Here is an 18,373-nt window from a genome sequence, read left to right as displayed (position 1 = left end):
TTTAATAAAGGATTGTATGATAAAATGGGCACAGAATATTCAGGAACCAATAACGTTGGAAACATGAGAAAAAATTTGAGTTAGAAATGTTTACGCAAGCGCAGAATTTAAGGGAAAATTTTTATAAGATGTTTTATAGATGGCATTTAGATCCTAAGAAATTATCATGTATGTATCCAGATATGCAAGCGAAATGTTGGAGATGTAATTGTGATGATGCTACATATTTTCATGTATGGTGGACTTGTAAGAAAATTAAGTCTTTCTGGATAAGAATTTGGTGGATTATGCAGAATGTTCTGAAGAAGAAGATAAAGTTCCTACTGCAATTTTTTCTTTTGGGAATAACAACAGACTGTACAGTGATTGAGACTAAGTTGATTTTGAACTTAATAACAGCAGCAAGACTGTTGATTGGACAATATTGGAAGAAAAAAGAATTACCCACAACAGAAGAATGGATATTGAAAGTTTCCAATTTGGCTGAGATGGCTAAAATCTCAGCCTTCTTGAAAGACAGTACTCAAGAAAAATATCTAAACGAATGGAAGAATTGGACTGATTATATTGAAAATAGATATCAGATTAAGAAATTTCAGACTGCCTTTGAATGTTGAATGTTGTTTTTGATTTTAACGGAAGACGTCAGGTTATGTGAGAGAGAAGGATTATAATTGTGTTAGATTTTAAAAATTTAATGTATGACTGTTTATTGAACTATACCTTGTGTTTGCTCCGGGAAGTCGGGGAGGGGGAGGGGGGTTTTGGAGGGAGGGGGGAAGGGAGGGGAAAAATTTAATTGTTGTTGTAAAACTTTTTCAATAAAAAAAATTAATTAAAACGCAGGGGAAGGATTTCAGGCACTATCTAGCCCCATTGCTGCATGCTTCTCTGTGTGTCTCAAGCAGGCAACAGAACCATGTTTTCATGCTTTTCTGGAAGGTCAGGAGAGTGGGGGCTTATCTCACCTCTGGGGAGAGAGTGCTCCATAGAGTGGGGGTAATGGGAAAGAAAGTTCTCTACCTGGACCCTGTCAGTTGAAATTGTTTTGGATATGGTTAAAAATATTTAAACAACAGCAGAATAAAGACATTTTAAAAATATTAAATGATTGGGATGAATCTGAAGTGAAAGCGGGCTGGAAGGAGTAGTTTAGAGATCTGAATGGGAATGAAAGTGATACACTGAAGTACGGAATTAAAACTTATCTACAAATGTTGGAGTTCAAGAAAATATGGATAAGAAGGAATTCATAAAACTGGGAGTAAACATTGAAAAATAATCTACAGATATATATGACATATGGGAAAAATATTAATACATTGATATGGTTTGTTTATGGAGTCACTTTTAACTTGTTAAATGGGAATCTGAACAATCTGTCATTTGGAAGAATACAGAGGTGGTAATTCACTTACTTTCGCTACTAGTTTGCAAATATATTCGCACGTGCCTCCTCTATGCATGCGCAGAGCGTTCTGCGCATGCACAGAGGGTTAAAAAATGGGATGTGATGATGTCCGGGTGGGTGGGCAGAGCCTCTCACAACCAGTGCTACCAGATCACGTGATCCGGATAGAGCCGGCTGAATTTCACCACTGGAAGAATGTCATTATTGTTCCTCTATAAAAGTGAAAAATGGTAAGAATAAATACAAAAACTAAAGGGATTTGTTTGTTAAATGTGTCTGGCAAGGTACAAGGGGAAATTCTGATTGAAAAAATAAAAAAGCCAACAATGAGCAAAATTTGGGAAGTGCATTATGGTTTTATGGTAGGGGATATATATTAGTATGAAAGATTTTATATCGCAGCAATATTTTTAATGCTTTTTAAATATATATATTCTATTTATCATTTTCATTGTATACTTTCTTGTGAGGATTTTCCCTAAAAGATGACAAGTATTATTTATTCATCGACCAAATAATAATTGTAACATTTACAAAAATCTGATTTATTCCAGTATAAAACTTACCATCTAGTCTAAGTTGTCTATCATCAAATCGTATATGTCTGGTATCATCTTTGACGTAATTGATGTCTGTATTGCCTAAGCTGTTGAACTGGAATGTGAACAATCGTTTTTTGTGCCCTATAAGTTGATCCTTGCAGGAATCCTCTGTGCATAATCCATTTTCAGAATCATTATCACCTCCCACAGAATCTTCTGACTGACTGTTTTCATTTTCAGATGGTAGTTCTTGATCTTGGCTAGATTCATCATCTTGTTCATCAGTTTCCATTTCACCTGTGATAGAAGACATAATGATACAGTGAATATCTTTGGATATGTAGATTGTAAAATCAAGGCATAATTGAAGAGTTACAGTATGACTATCTCTTTCTAATATAAAATTCTGAAACACAAATTTACAAATTGTTCGTGTTAGAAGTTGAAACATATGCATAAAACTAGATTAACAGAACTGTATACAGATGAAACTCAAAAAATTAGAATATCGTGCAAAAGTTCATTTATTTCAGAAATGCAACTTAAAAGGTGAAACTAATATATGAGATAGACGCATTACATGCAAAGCGAGATAGTTCACGCCTTGATTTGTCATAATTTTGATGATTATGGCTTACAGCTCATGAAAACCCCAAATTCACAATCTGAGAAAATTAGAATATTGTGAAAAGATTCAATATTTTAGGCTCAAAGTGTCCCACTCTAATCAGCTAATTAAGTCATAACACCTGCAAAGGGTTCCTGAGCCTTTAAATGGTCTCCCAGTTTGGTTCAGTAGGAATCACAATCATGAGAAAGACTGCTGACTGACAGTTGTGCAGAAAACCATCACTGACACCCTCCATAAGGAGGGAAAGCCTCAAAAGGTAATTGCAAAAGAAGTTGGAGGTTCCCAAAGTGCTGTATCAAAGCACCTTAATAGAAAATAATGTGGAAGGGAAAAGTGTGGAAGAAAAAGGTGCACAAGCAGCAGGGATGACCGCAGCCTGGAGAGGATTGTCAGGAAAAGGCCATTTAAAAGTGTTGGGGACTTTCAGAAGGAGTGGACTGAGGCTGGAGTCAGTGCATCAAGAGCCACCACGCAACAGATGGATCCTGGACATGTTGTATTCCTCTTGTCAAGCCGCTCCTGAACAACAAACAACATCAGAAGAGTCTTACCTGGCTAAAGAAAAAAAGAACTGGTCTGTTGCTCAGTGGTCCAAAGTCCTCTTTTCTGATGAGAGCAACTTTTGCATCTCATTTGGAAACCAAGGACCCAGAGTCTGGAGGAAGAATGGAGAGGCACACACTGCAAGATGCTTGAAGTCCAGTGTGAAATTTCCACAGTCTGTGTTGATTTGGGGAGCCATCTCATCTGCTGGTGTTGGTCCACTGTGCTTCATTAAGTCCAGGGTCAACGCAGCCGTCTACCAGGAGATTTTGGAGCACTTCATGCTTCCTTCTGCAGAAGAGCTTTATGGGGATGCTGACTTCATTTTCCAGCAGGACTTGGCACCTGCCCACACTGCCAAAAGTACCAAAACCTGGTTCAATGCCCATGGGATTACTGTGCTTGATTGGCCAGCAAACTCGCCTGACCTGAACCCCATAGGGGGCATTGCCAAGAGAAAGATGAGAGACATGAGGCCGAACAATGCAGAAGAGCTGAAGGCCACTATTGAAGCATCCTGGTCTTCCATAACACCTCAGCAGTGCCACGGGCTAATAGCATCCATGCCATGCCGCATTGAGGCAATAATTGATGCAAAAGGGGCCCAAACCAAGTACTGAGTACATATGCATGCTTATACTTTTCAGAGGTCCGATATTTTTCTATGTACAATCCTTGTTTTATTGATTTCATGTAATATTCTAATTTTCTGATTGTGAATTTGGGGTTTTCATGAGCTGTCAGCCATAATCATCAAAATTATGACAAGGCGTGAACTATCTCGCTTTGCATGTAATAAGTCTAACTCATATATTAGTTTCACCTTTTAAGTTGCATTACTGAAATAAATGAACTTTTGCACAATATTCTAATTTTTTGAGTTTCACCTGTATAAACTATGCCCATTGAGAAACCAGGATGGGAAAAACCTGCCTGATTTACCTTACATTTGGATGATTTATTAAGCCAAAGGAATGTTATTAAGAATAAATAATATGGATTCTAATCAATTAAGATATTTCTTTAAATACTATAGGATTGAGGATATCACTGGCTATTGAGAAGGGGTAAATGGTCTAGGAACTCAAATATTTCAGAACAATAAAGGAGAAAACTTAAGAATCTGTGTATATTCTATACTAAACTATTTTAAGCAATTTCCAACTTATTTGACTATATAGGCTAATTATAAAGGACTATTAAAAAAAGAGTAACTCTGATTCTTTAAAATTTTATTCAATCTTTCTGCCCAATAATTATAATTGTATAGCATCCAAATGAAACAAAAATAAATATAAATGGCACCATTCTATTAGATAAAAGAGCACTGTTATTACAAAGCCACTTTCTTTTACAATTTCTCTATATAACATACATCTATTTTAAAAGAGAACAGAGCAATCTCATGAGACATGTAAAGTATTAACCTCTTTTAATAACATACTTTTAACACAGTACACACTAACTGTGAATTACAATATACAGTATATGAAATAAGATTTGAGCGTATGACAACAAAAAAGTCCCTTATGTTTGTACTTTTTAGCTTCATAAGTATTAGGGAGTGTTTTTTTTCTACATTTATTAGAATGTTAATAAGGATTATGGATTAAGGATAACCAAGATGCTGAAAGGCAATTGACAAGGCAAAATAAGCTTTAAAGGAAGACAACACAGTTTAACATTAGAGCAATTTTTTAAATTGAAGCCTTACTTGGAGATCCTTCTTCATGAATTCCATTTGGACCATTACCATTGATACTATTATCCTTGCAGCACTGGAGAGATGCTTCAGTGTCTTCTGTTTCAGCAGAGGTTTTCACATATCGACTGAAATGCACAAATCAATTATTATACCAACCTTCTTGTTACAATACTTTTTTAAAACATTTATACAATGCAATGAAATTAACCATAAAAAAAGTTTGGAAATCGAGTAGTGCTATATTTGTATTTTGTAGTTGTGCTACAGTAGCATTACTTGATAAAAGCATTACTTGATAAAAATTGCTCTATTTTTATGTTATAAGTTATCTTGCAATATTTACAGATAGTCAAGGATTATTTATTTTAAATATCTAGAAATCCTTGTATGATTTTCAAACGATCTCCTAAGATTACTAATTGAATGGGCCAATGGCCTTAAGACACAGAGTTACTGAAGAGTATAACTGGACTGGTAGTGACCAGAAGATCTGCCTTCTCTGCCATAGCCCCTACGCACTGGAACACACTCCCTTTCACATATTGACTGAATCTGATCCTGCTGGCCTTTCATAAGATTGTACGCTGGGCCTAGGGCCCAGAGTGTTAAGGGCCCACTTCTTGGTTGTATTAACATGCATGGTAACAGTTCTACTTCGTGCCACCAGAAATTATTTTATATTGTTTATATTGTTTTTAATTTGTTACTATGTTCCATGATGTATGCTCAGAGCTATTTGTTGAGATGGATGTAGAAATGAAATGAAACTTCTGCTTCATTGATTATGCCAAAGCCTTTGATTGTGTGGATCACAACAAATTGTGGCAAGTTCTTAAAGAGATGGATGTACCAGACCATCTTATCCATCTCTTGAGAAACCTGTAGGCAGGGCAAGAAACAACAGTGAAAACTGGACACAGAACCACTGATTGGTTCAACATTGGAAAAGGAGTCCGGCAAGGCTGTATACTATCGCCCTGCCTATTTAACTTCTATGCAGAGCACATCATGAGAAAGGCGGGGCTGGATGAAACAAAAGTTGGAATTAAGATTGCCGGGAGAAATATCAACAACCTCAGATATGCAGATGATACCACTCTAATGGCAGAAAGCGAAGAGGAACTAAAAAGCCTCTTGATGCAGGTGAAGGAGGAGAGTGCAAAAGTTGGCTTGAAACTCAACATTAAGAAAACTAAAATCATGGCATCCATCCCTTTTAATTCCTGGCAGATAGATGGGGAAGAAATGGAGGTAGTAACAGTTTTTATTTTCCTGGGCTCCAAGATTACCGCAGATGGGGACTGCTGCCAAGAAATTAAAAGACGCTTGCTCCTGGGGAGGAAAGCTATGGCAAATCTAGACAGTGTACTAAAAAAGCAGAGACATCACTCTGCCAACAAAAGTGCGTATAGTCAAGGCTATGGTTTTCCCAGTTGCAATGTATGGCTGTGAAAGCTGGACCATAAGAAAGGCTGAGCGCCAAAGAATTGAGGTCTTTGAACTCTGGTGCTGGAGAAGACTCCTGCGAGTCCCTTGGACTGCAAAGCGAACAAACAAGTCAGTCCTAGAGGAGATCAACCCTGACTGCAATTTAGAAGGTCAGATCCTGAAGATGAAATTGAAATACTTTGGCCACCTAAGGAGAAGGAAGGACTCACTGGAGAGGAACCTAATGCTGGGAAAGATTGAGGGCAAAAGAAGAACGGGACGATAGAGAATGAGGTGGCTGGATGGAGTCCCTGAAGCAGTAGGCATGAGCTTAAATGGACTCCAGAGGATGGTAGAGGATAGGAAGGCCTGCAGGAACGTTGTGCATGGGATCGTGATAGGTTGGACATGACTTCGCAACTAAACAACAACAAAGAAATGAATGAAATGAAATAAGTAAATAAAGGCAGACATTGCTGATCCTTCCTTTTAAGATTAACCATGGATTCAGAAAAAGCAGTTTAAAGTCTTTTATCTTTTGCTAGATCATCTACATTTGCGATGTGCAAATATTTCTGATATAAGTTAAATGCACTGTAGCATTTCTCTTTTACACTTACCACATTCTTAATAGCAGAAGGTTATACAGTTTATCTTCTGTGTTATTTCTAGGCACTGCTATAAGGAAAGGTTGTCCAAAATGTGTTGAACCACTATGATGGCTATAACCACTATGACGAAACTTTTCCCTCAAACAAACTGGAATTACAACTTGCTCTGTATCTTCAGTTCTGTTGATGGCAATTTCAAATCTAAAGCAGCAAAAATGAAATCAAACAAAAACACAAATACTTATTTTAAATTAGGCCAAATTTTTATATAATTTAATTAAATCATATACAATTTATGAGAAAAAATATTATTTTGACTATATATTTGAACTTACACGTAAATGTCATCACGTTCCATAATACTGGTTAGATTTTCATCCATTGCAAATATTCTATGAAACCTATGATTATATATATCAGTAACGATCATCTAAAAAAGAAATACAATTTATTTTATATTTGTTTTAGATATATAGATAATATTTAGTTTGATATAGAATCACCTGAGAAATATCATACCTTATCTGCAGCAACACCTGACAAAGTTGATAATGCAATGCAGAGATCTTGTATATTTCCAATTTTTGGTACTACTACTTTGTACTAGAAAATAAAATACAATACTGTCATTCTTAAAACACAAAGAAGATAACTGGATATAATCCCCAATATTTAATATTGAAGTAATGTAAGAAAATTCTATATGAAAAAGAGCTTTTGAAAAGAAATATAGTTAGGGAGTTAATTTTTGAATGAGCTGTAAACATATATGAATCAAAGTCGCTAGTCCATCTTTAAAAGAAAGGAATGCTAAGCTATGACAGTGGCTTAATAGGAAATTTTTGGTGGTGGAAGGGGAATCTATTAATGAACAACTTGGTAATAAAATCCAATTGCCTACCATGAAAAGTATACAGCCTGTTCCTCTTGCAGCATTCGAACAAACTAATGTTCATATCTGAATCTCAAAGCCATCCTCCTCCAATTCATACTACTGTTTTTCAAGCTATAGTAAATTATTATAATATTCCTTCATTATGCATATGATTTATAATGAATCCTTATACTATTAACTAATCTAGTATTTCTCACCCCAATACAGTACGTATGCATTCATTTTACTGTTAATGTTTGCTGTACCTTTAAAGTATTATTTTCCAAACAAATCAATTTAATGAAATAAACAGATCTGAATAAATAAAGAAAAATATAGCATTGAATTTGCACTATTCTGGTTGCCTACCTAATACACAACAGGATTTTCTCGTATAAATTGTAAACTGCATTTTGCAGGAACAAATGCTTTCAAAATTTGTTCCTTACAGAATCTCTATATAGCACTGAGGTCCAGTGTACTACAAACTGGAAACAATAATGATGTATTTTATTTCTTTTTGAGGAATGCATAAACTCAACTGCAAGCTTATGATTTGAAGTGATGTAGAAACTGGGACAAAATGGTTGGCCTTTCTACTTCATCATTGTTAAAGGAAGCCTTGTAACATATTCTGCCAATTCTTTTAGGAATAAAACCTCACTTTAAAATACAAAGATTCTTGAGAATGGCAGCTTGAGTATAATGCTGTTCCTTAACTTCTATCAGACCTAATGTAATAATACAGTTGTCCAGTCAAACAGATTTTTGAACAGATAACATAATGAGAATGTGGAAACAGATACATTTTCTTAAGTTATGATAAAAAGATGAAAAGATTGGGACCTTTAACTAATAAATCTGCTTAACCCAGAAGCCCAAACTTGATTCTTTTTTCTTCCCATCATATCTATAAAATATCTGATTCTATGTTCAGTTTTGCTTAGTTTTTTTTTGGTTATAATTACCATGATATAAAAAGATTTATGGATAGAACTATATCCCAAAAACAATTATAAATACTGGGAAAAAGTTTTTAAGGCCAATTTTCTGTAATCTGAGCAGAGAGGCAGATGATTTCTTAACAGAACACAGATCTATCAACATGGCTCTTGCATTCATAAACTAGAAATATGATAAAATTATGAGGAAAATGGCAATGAAAGTTGTATTTGTAAACCATATTATTTAATATCAATCATGTTGAAAAATCAAAATGCTTTCTATTATATACTTTTTGTCTTATAATAATTCTAGTATTCATAGCAAATTACTGACTTATTGTGTTATCTTGCTGTAGTAATAATAACAGCGAATATTATTATGATTCAAGGGATGAATAGCTTCCATCTTTATGATGGTACTATAAATTACACAGAGTTACAAGTTACATGCATCGTTAAGAGAAAGGACCACAGTATCAAATTGAAAGTATGACTTAAAATTCATAAAAATAAACAAAACTCCATTTCAATTAACACATTAAAGCAACTATTGCTGCAAAATGTGGCATATATTTCTCACCTGCATGGGTTTGGAAAGTGGATCAAGTCTAACTAAATAAACTTCCAAACTGCGTTCTTTTTTCATCGGTAGAGGAAGAGTTAAATAACAAAAGGGATCGAATGTTACAGAAATCTTGGCACATTCAGGACAAACTAGGGTTGATTTAAAAAGTCCATGAAATATATCTACAATGATGGAATCATTTCGTTTCAAATGGTTCTCCCAAGCTTCTTCAGCAACCACCTAAATTAAGACAAAGTTGAAATAGTACAAATAAGTTATATGAAGCATTAAATATTTAAATGAAATTAACATATCATGCGCTATATGTACCGTATACTACCTAATAGTGTTATCCAGATTACAGTAGGAAAAAGTAACTGAACTGAGTAATTTTGGGGAAAGGTAAACATTTAGTATCTTTATATATTAGCCTTTTTATATTATATTCATTATGAATGCCAGATTATCTCAAACAAAGTTGAGGATAATTTCTAGGGTCTCCACTGGGAATAAATTTCTATTCTAACATGCAATAGGACCAATTGACCAAGGCCAAGAAATAGAATCAAAAGTAAGAATCTTTAGTAAGTATCTATGCAATGCCAATTTGAGATAGTTAATTTGCTAAATATAGGATCTGAAAGCATTCATGGACATCTCCCCAGTCCCCATAAAGCATATTGGTCATATTTATGTTTCTCTTTTTTAAATGGAAAAAATGGTGGCTTCCATTATCAATCATCTTATTCCACTGAAAATTTCTTGGAAGATAAAAATGAGCAATTATAGACAAGTGCTTGGTTCTGAAGCATTTCAGAAGGACATAAGGGTATAAGGGCATAAGGAAGCATAAGGGCCGGAATAGCTCAGGCTGTAAGGAGCCTGTTATTAGAACACAATAGCCTGCAATTACTGCAGGTTCAAGCCCGGCCCAAGGTTGACTCAGCCTTCCATCCTTTATAAGGTAGGTAAAATGAGGACCCAGATTGTTGGGGGGGCAATAAGTTGACTTTGTAAATATACAAATAGAATGAGACTATTGCCTTATACACTGTAAGCCGCCCTGAGTCTTCGGAGAAGGGCGGGGTATAAATGTAAATAATGTATGTAATAGCAATTGAAAAGGAGATATATAGAGCAATGCCAAAAGGGAAGGGGAGGGAGAAGTAGAGAAGGAAGCTGTCTATTTTATGTTGGCTGTGTGAAAAAAAAGCACCTAGAATGGGAGAATTGCATATGGTGACAGGAATAGAGAATCTAGTATGTTCAAAGGACTGTGGGGCTCTTTCTGGTATTTAGCTACTTTTAATTACATAGCCTGTCCTCCTCCTGTCTTTCCCCAAGCTGGTAAACTAAATGAAATATTATTTAAATAATTTGATGCCATACTTCAAAGCCAGGTTTTCTCACAGCATCTTAATAACGAAGTGCTAACAAGCACTTTAATAATTAAGATCTAGCATTAACATAAGCTCCCCCCCTTACAACTTTTCTTTAACAGTTTCAAGGATAGAATTCTGTATATGGAATAGAATTTCTCTGCTCAAAAATATGAACGGGATCTCTTCAGATCAGAAAGTTGAAATCTTTGCACACCAGGCATGACATCATGTTTTTCACCTGTGCTCAGTTTATTGGGCAGTTCTGGTTTTTATCATCTAGAAGTCAGTGTTGACTTCTACCAACCATATAGACAGACAGACCGTCTCCAGGATGATTTATATTCAAAGGTATTTTCAGATATGCAAGATTCTGCTAATGTAACCTTACCATAGAATTAATTCATGCTTCCTGTCTGGACTATCTCACAAAGCTGAAAACAATTGTGCATGTCTAAAAGTACATTTTTCTCACATTGATTTTACTACCCAAGAAACTAGTGAAAGTCTCTTCAGAGATGTTTGCCATGTCCACATTCCTTTTGTGGATAAACTGCCTTTTATCTGACCATTTTTCTGGCTGTGACTCTCACCCGTTTCTCAAGGTCATTCCAACATACTATTACAGTGTGACAGATGTGGATTGAATTGTCTAGATTATATAGATACATTTTTGCATTTATAACATTTGTCCAGATCATGTAGGCTTATTACCTAAAAGGTACATTACCTTATCTGGTCTTCCATCAGCATCTTTTAGCTGAATATAAGGCTTTTTTCTAATACGATTCAAATCCTCATGCAAACCATCTAAAAGAAATGCCAGCAATTCTTGGCAGTCTTGTTGCTGATATCCTGAAAACTGGGGTGCAAATCGTCCTACCTGTGTCTGGGGAATAAAATATTTTTATAGTGGAGTCATGTGACATTGCAAGGCATTTTTGTTAAATCAAGGAAAAATGTATTTTAATTTCATGGGTTTTAAAATGCGTAATTGTAATACTGTGAAATAAGATTGAGGAAAAGCAAAGGAATCACTGCTGCATTTATTGCAATCAAAACAAACAACAAAAACAAGAAGGTGTAGTTTTCAAGGGCCTATTTTATTAATATATGTACATTTTTTATTTTTAATACTTTTATTGTTTTGAAGAATCATATAACTGAAAGCAAATTAAACATTCTAGGATCCAACTATGTTACACTTACTTTAAAAGCTCTTGGAGTGACATAGCTGTATTTTCCTGACCACATCTGCTTGATGAGCTCTGCATAAGATTTTGCAATTTCTCCTCTCATTCCTAATGGATTGTCATAGTTTAGTTCCTCTTGATATTTATCATTAAGAAAATATTCTGTGAGTGGAGGTGTATTGCTGAGACACTAAAAATGAATATGAATAAAAGTAAACACTTTTGTATAATGCATAGTATTAGGACCTCTCAATGTCATCTTCAGTTTCATACTTCCTTATCAAGTCTTTTTCCTTTCCTAATCCTTATATTGATTTAGTGCTACAACATTATTTTAGTAAGAGTCAGTTGGCAACTAGTTTTCTCAAGTCTATAATATCTTTACTAATTGATTTTTATGCCTGAGCCAACAAGGTTGAACCATATTTGTTGTTGGACTTTTGAGAGGATGGTTCTAGGAGACTTAAACTTCCATGGCAAGGTTTTCTCCACAATGGCTTAGGATTTTAGGTCTAAAAACATTACCAGTCATAAACACATGCTTCATTCAGTTTTCTTGACTAGACAGAATGTTAATAAAACAATGAGAAGTTAATATCTAGCCTCTGAATGAATCTCTCACTGAATGAGTCCTACTGAAACACCTAGTTTTTCTTCCCTGTAAGAATGGAAAGATCAGACTATTTTGAGATTATTTTAAATCAATGCAGAAACAGATAATTTGTGGTTTACTGTTAGGCTCCAATGCAAATTAAAACAATAATGCAGGTCATCAAGTTCCTCATGCTATGCTGATTAATATAAAGGAAAACAGAGACTCTGGAATATTTTTCTATGGAATGGTGCTGCTCTGTTTGTGCTGATGATTGGATTGCAGCTGGAGGAGGATAACTTCTGTTGTTCAACTGAATTCAGATAAGAACTAGTTATTAAACTCATTTTATTGAAATAATGGAGACTAGTGAATTTTTCCACTATTACATTTTTTCAGGATAGAAATATTAAGTATTTTAAAGGCTACCAAATTGAGATTAGAGGCAAAGATAATAGAAAATTGTATGTGACAAGAGGATTATGTTGATATACTGTAAAACTGTTCACAATCATTGCAATTTGGATTCCAAATTATGCAATCTCAATAAAAAAAATCACCCACACTAGTCTTATTAGATAACTAAGTGATTAAAACTGTATTTGACCTTTATCAAGACGCTATATAATATCTAATAAGGGTTTGATTACACATGAAAGTTCATCTCTTTTCAGAAAAAAGGTGGTATCAGTCTCTTTCAGAGAAACTAATAATAACAACAGTAACAATTACCACAAAAAATGGACCCAGAAGGCAATTAGAGATCTGTTATCAATATCTGATTCCAGGGAGAACACTGGAGTAAGTGATTGCTTTTCAGTTCAGCTCTTGGCTGGGTTTTACACATTAAACAGAGGGGAAATCATTTGCTGATTTTCTTGGAAATTTCAGATGTTTTAAATAAGTTTAGAAATTCTTCCATAAGTCTTCTGAGCAAATTACTTCTACTACTTTTGGAGATGCTTTCATATACAACTGAATGCATCAAGTACATCAAAACTCATTCCTATTTTCCCCACAACATTCCTGTAAAAAGAGTGGGATAATAAGAGTGTAACTGGTCCAAAGTCACCGAACTGGTTTTTCATGTCTAAGGCAGGACTAGAATTCACGGGCTCCAAGTTTCTAGACTAGCATCTTAACCACTACACCAAATTGGCTTTTTCTATTTTTTTTTAAGGTTAAATGTAATCTATCCCTAGATATATGCCCAGTTTCAGAAGGCAGCACTGGTAAATTATTGCTCTGCCCTTTCCTGTTATGCTATAATGTCTTACAGGTAGTCCTTGCTTAACGATCATTTGTTTATCACATGTTTGAAGTTGTGATGGTGCTGAAAAAAGTGACTTACAACGGGTCCTTGCCCTCATGTCCATCGCAGCATCCTTGCAGTCAAATGATCGTGATTCAGGTACTTGGCAACTGTTGCACATTTACGATGGTCGCATCCTGCGATTACACACCATTTACGACCTTCCCAGTCGGTTTCTGACAAGCAAAGTCAATGGGGAAGCTGGAAGGAGGTTGCAAGTTGCAGTCATGTGATGCCTCACTTAACCGCAGCAAAATGGTCATAAAACTGGGTCTGGTCATCATGTGATACCGCACTTAATGACACCATTTAATGACAAATTTTTGGCACTCTATTGTGGTCGTAAGTCAAGGACTACCTGTATAAAATTCTATTGTATTCTTCATATTACCTATGAAACTGATGGCCTAGGTTATTTGGAGTTATGGAAAAAATACAACTAATGCACATCTGTCTCTTCATATCAATTCCAACTAAGATAAAGGCTAGGCTGAAAATATTTGAACTGAGACTCAACTACACGCACCAAATGAAATATAATAGATGCAATATAGTTGTCAGCTTTCCTTTCCTTCATAAGTATTTTGTTTTTAAATGTTCTCTACTCTGTTTATTTTCTTATGCTCCTCATTTTTGGCTCTGTTTTTAAACAGTTTTTGATTAGTGGGTATGATAGAAATGATAGAAAAACAATAAATAAATATCAAAGAACCAAGTCATAGCCAAGCAAGATTCTATAACTAGTTGCCTTTTAATAATATTCCCTATAAAAGCATTTAAAAATCACAGAAATCAATGCAAATTTGAAATTCTGATACCACTCCATGAGCAAATGTTCCCATTCTACTAGCAGTCTCCATTTTAAAAGCTCTTTATATAATGAAGTAAAATCTTATTTGACATGAAACACTTACTTGAATTGCTGAATTCATGAAACATGTATTTCCCAAATTACTTAGACCACAAAGACCGGGCTGTTCATTGTGTCTTCCTGGTTCTGAGTAGTCATAATTTTTATAAGCAGTGTATGAAGGAAGGCAGTAGTTGGAATTTTTCATGCTGGAAGAAAACATATTTCCCTTGTAATTGCATGAGCTATAGCTGTCTAACTTAAATACACATGTAGCTGAAATAGCTAGACTGTGAATTTAAACACAGTAACAATAAATATTCTTCAAACCCTTTTCAACTTTTGATTTAAAAAGTAGCATTTTTTAATATTTCAGTTGAAAAGTTAAAAATTTTGGCACCACCAGCTATATAGTATAGTTAAATTCTGCTACTGTTAAATGCTAAAAACTGAAAACAGCAAAACTTTAGCAACAGGCAAGATATAAAGCTTTCCAAGGTTATCAGAAATTGCTAAATACATTATAATTCTGTTTTTAGATTAACTACTATGCCAGCACAAAAGGAAGCAATAAGCATGGAATAATAAAGGCTCCATACAGTATATTTAAGCATTGTGTTTTAATTTGTTTTATAACTTCAAGATATACAGATATGATCTGTTTATAGTAGGAAATATTTTGAGAATTAAATAGTATGTTATATTGCATTCAAAGATAAAAAATTCTTAAGAAAAAATGAAGTACAAAACATAAAAAGCACCGCATTCTTCAGAGTCTAGTATTTTTTTGCTTGCATATGGATTTATAGACATATTTATATATGCAAGGGTCAGTGAAATTTACATGATACATGTATAAGTAATTGTATCAACATTCCAGCCACAGCCAGAGAGCTAGAGATGCGACTTATGAGACTGAAAACAGTAGGTTACACAGGTAGTAGCTGCATCTGTGCAAATACAGTAAATGCACAGTAAACTTACTAAAATGTAATGAATATTTTTAAAGGAAAAAAACTGGTGCTAATATACTTATTATTAACTACCCAACACTGAAATGATGTAATACCTGTAACCTACATACATTTTCCAATTTAAATCTGAATTTTAGAATTAATATTGCTTAAACAATACAAAAATAAAAGCCATCTTCTAGTTCTAAGTTAGAACCATGATTATGACATAGCAGATTGGAGGTTATTGCTGTGGAACAATACCTTCACAACTTCATTTGCTTTTTCTTCCAGGAAAGCATGTTAATCATCATACAAGGTTTCAAAGGAACATAGTTGATATACGATATATGATAAATTATCAATTCCAATAAGTAATTCAGCATGGGATCTTTACTATGCAGGCTGCTATTAAATATACATGACCTGGAATTCAAATTGTCATGTATACAATTTGTTTTTACTGGCACACATTCTATACACTAAACTTTTTATTCAAGGGAAAACACTGATACATCATTAGAGATCTAAAAACTATAATACTGAAAATATGCAATATAAACTTGAAACAGATATGACAAAAAGCATTATTAATATATTCTAGTGAGAGAGCGGGGAAATTAAGGTACTGAATTTACAATATATATAAAAATAGAATTTCTATAAATTTGTGAAAAAACAATTTTAGTAGTAAAGCAGAAATAATGCTTAATATTTATGTTTTTTAACAACCTCTCCTAATTTTTTCCAGTACTTCCAGGGGCCGGGATAGCTCAGGCTGTTAAGAAGCCTGTTATTAGAACACAGTAGCCTGCAATTACTGCAGGTTCAAGCCCGGCCCAAGTTTGACTCAGCCTTCCATCCTTTATAAGGTAGGTAAAATGAGGACCCAGATTGTTGGGGGGGCAATAAGTTGACTTTGTAAAAAAAATATACAAATAGAATGAGACTATTGCCTTATACACTGTAAGCTGCCCTGAGTCTTCGGAGAAGGGCGGGATATAAATGTAAACAAACAAACAAAAAACTTTACATACAATTTTATAAAAACAAACAAGTGAACTATCAAATCAATTTTAGCAAGGGTTCTTATTTCCTTGGGGGTGGGGTTTGAGCACCACTGCTCAAAATTTTTGTGCTCCTTTTAAATTTAAATTTTAATTACAATATCCACACAATTGATACATTCTTGTTAAAAGAATAGTTATAGTAGAAAGCTTATTCATGATTTATGAAATTAGTAAAAAGAAAATATTGTTTTAGTGTATAATGCTGTAAAGTGAGCATTCTGGAAGTACAGAGGCTGCAATACCTGTATTGTTGAAATAAAACAGTAATACAACAAATTCAAAAAGTAGTGTGAAGTTAAGGATGCTAATACATATAAAATTGCTGATTTATAAAAGCAATCAATTGAATTTGCATGCTTCATAATTTTCTTTACATTTTAACTGAGTTTATATATAGAGAAAGATTTAATCTGATGCTTTGGAGCACAAGGAAAATAAGCACATTTAAGGAATTTCAGCCTATTTCACTCATTAAGCAAAGTATTCAGAAATTTTTGGGGTGGGGGAGAAGCATATCATATAGGGATGAACAGTGTAACAAGGATTTTTTTTAAAAAAAAATGCAGCGTTCTTCAACTCCAAGAATCAAGCAGGAAAAATAATGTGTTAAGGCACATAGAATCACTGTTCAGAGTGAGATGGATGGCATACTAATTTAATAAATAAATAAATATGAAGCAAGTTATATAAATAGAACACCAGAGGAGAATAATAGTGTTTTAAAACTATTACTTTTTCTAGGCCAATAAATAGTAAAATACAATGACTGTATGTTTTAAATGCTGTATTAAAAATGTATCTGTAAGTCAATATTAGGTAAAAAGGATATTCTAAAATAGATCTGTAAGTTTATCAATATTTATGATTGAATAAAGTAAGATTTAAATTCCTATGAATTCAGCACAATTCAGTTCCAACTATGTTCAAGACGGTAGTTTAAAAACAAAAGGCTAATCACAATGTACCACAAATGGATCCCTTACATTTCTACTCAAAAAATTGGCCCAGGTGAGTTCAGTGGAGTTCTCTCTCACTAAAATGACTATATCTTATTTTTTTTTAAAAAATTAAGAAATCGGGAAGGAGGAGGAAAGAATATAAACTTGTTCACTGTACTATAGCCATCATTTAACAGGACTGCATGCGTAGACACTGTAACTTGTTAAAATGCCTACCTTTCTTCCAAGCAAGCCCAAACACCTGCTTTTAAAAGTTAATACGTAACAGGAGCTGAAGTAAAATCACAGTGATTGTATATGAAATCAACTTCTAGGATTGCATCTGGATTTTACCAGTGCAGCAGGAAGCATAGAATTTGCAAAAATAAACTATTATATCCAAGTTATTACTTAGCTAAACTTTAGATAGAAAGGTGTATTACAAAATATACGGTAGATAAACCAAGGAAGCCTCTGTATTTTAAAACTACAACATTGTATTAATTTAATTAAGAAGCTACTCTTAAACTGTGTTAACTTAAAATAAAAAATACCAGCTGCTAGTTATCAGACAATTTCATCAAATGGAAATACAACTGTTCTTTTTATAACAAAGCCAGGACAATTTTATAGTTTCTGAAATTTTATAATATATTTTAAAATGTGATTTAAATAGATGATAACTGTCTCATAACTTTAGACGTTGTGCTTTTTCATATAACACTATCACTATTCTAATAAAAGGATAACATCAATTGAGGCCTAGTTTATATACATCAAAAAAATAATTTTTTGAGCTTATGATACACACACACACACACACACACACACA

At 34.0% G+C, this 18,373-nt stretch overlaps 1 protein-coding gene across 7 annotated transcripts in view; it reads right to left on the bottom strand.

The window, feature by feature from the left end:
- The window catches only part of USP15 (ubiquitin specific peptidase 15), a 71,044-nt gene that overhangs the window by 20,597 nt on the left and 32,074 nt on the right, over positions 1 to 18,373 (bottom strand). For 5 of the 7 annotated variants that reach the window (XR_009156126.1, XM_058191169.1, XM_058191170.1 and 2 more), the window contains 9 exons: positions 14,645 to 14,789; positions 11,843 to 12,016; positions 11,364 to 11,522; positions 9,270 to 9,494; positions 7,391 to 7,474; positions 7,207 to 7,301; positions 6,881 to 7,072; positions 4,842 to 4,957; positions 1,978 to 2,250 (listed from right to left, as the gene is read on the bottom strand). Coding sequence is in view for 5 of the 7 variants with exons in the window: in XM_058191169.1 (XP_058047152.1) it covers positions 1,978 to 2,250; positions 4,842 to 4,957; positions 6,881 to 7,072; positions 7,207 to 7,301; positions 7,391 to 7,474; positions 9,270 to 9,494; positions 11,364 to 11,522; positions 11,843 to 12,016; positions 14,645 to 14,789 (1,463 nt within the window). In the remaining 2 variants the exon portion in view is untranslated. Of the gene's footprint in view, positions 1 to 1,977; positions 2,251 to 4,841; positions 4,958 to 6,880; positions 7,073 to 7,206; positions 7,302 to 7,390; positions 7,475 to 9,269; positions 9,495 to 11,363; positions 11,523 to 11,842; positions 12,017 to 14,644; positions 14,790 to 15,797; positions 18,334 to 18,373 lie in introns of those variants that run through there. The other 2 variants (XM_058191173.1, XR_009156127.1) reach the window with 2 other exon arrangements.

Source organism: Ahaetulla prasina, chromosome 7 (genome assembly GCF_028640845.1).
Source record: "Ahaetulla prasina isolate Xishuangbanna chromosome 7, ASM2864084v1, whole genome shotgun sequence".
NCBI classification, from domain to species: domain Eukaryota; kingdom Metazoa; phylum Chordata; class Lepidosauria; order Squamata; family Colubridae; genus Ahaetulla; species Ahaetulla prasina.
This window is presented reverse-complemented; position numbering and strand designations above follow the sequence as displayed.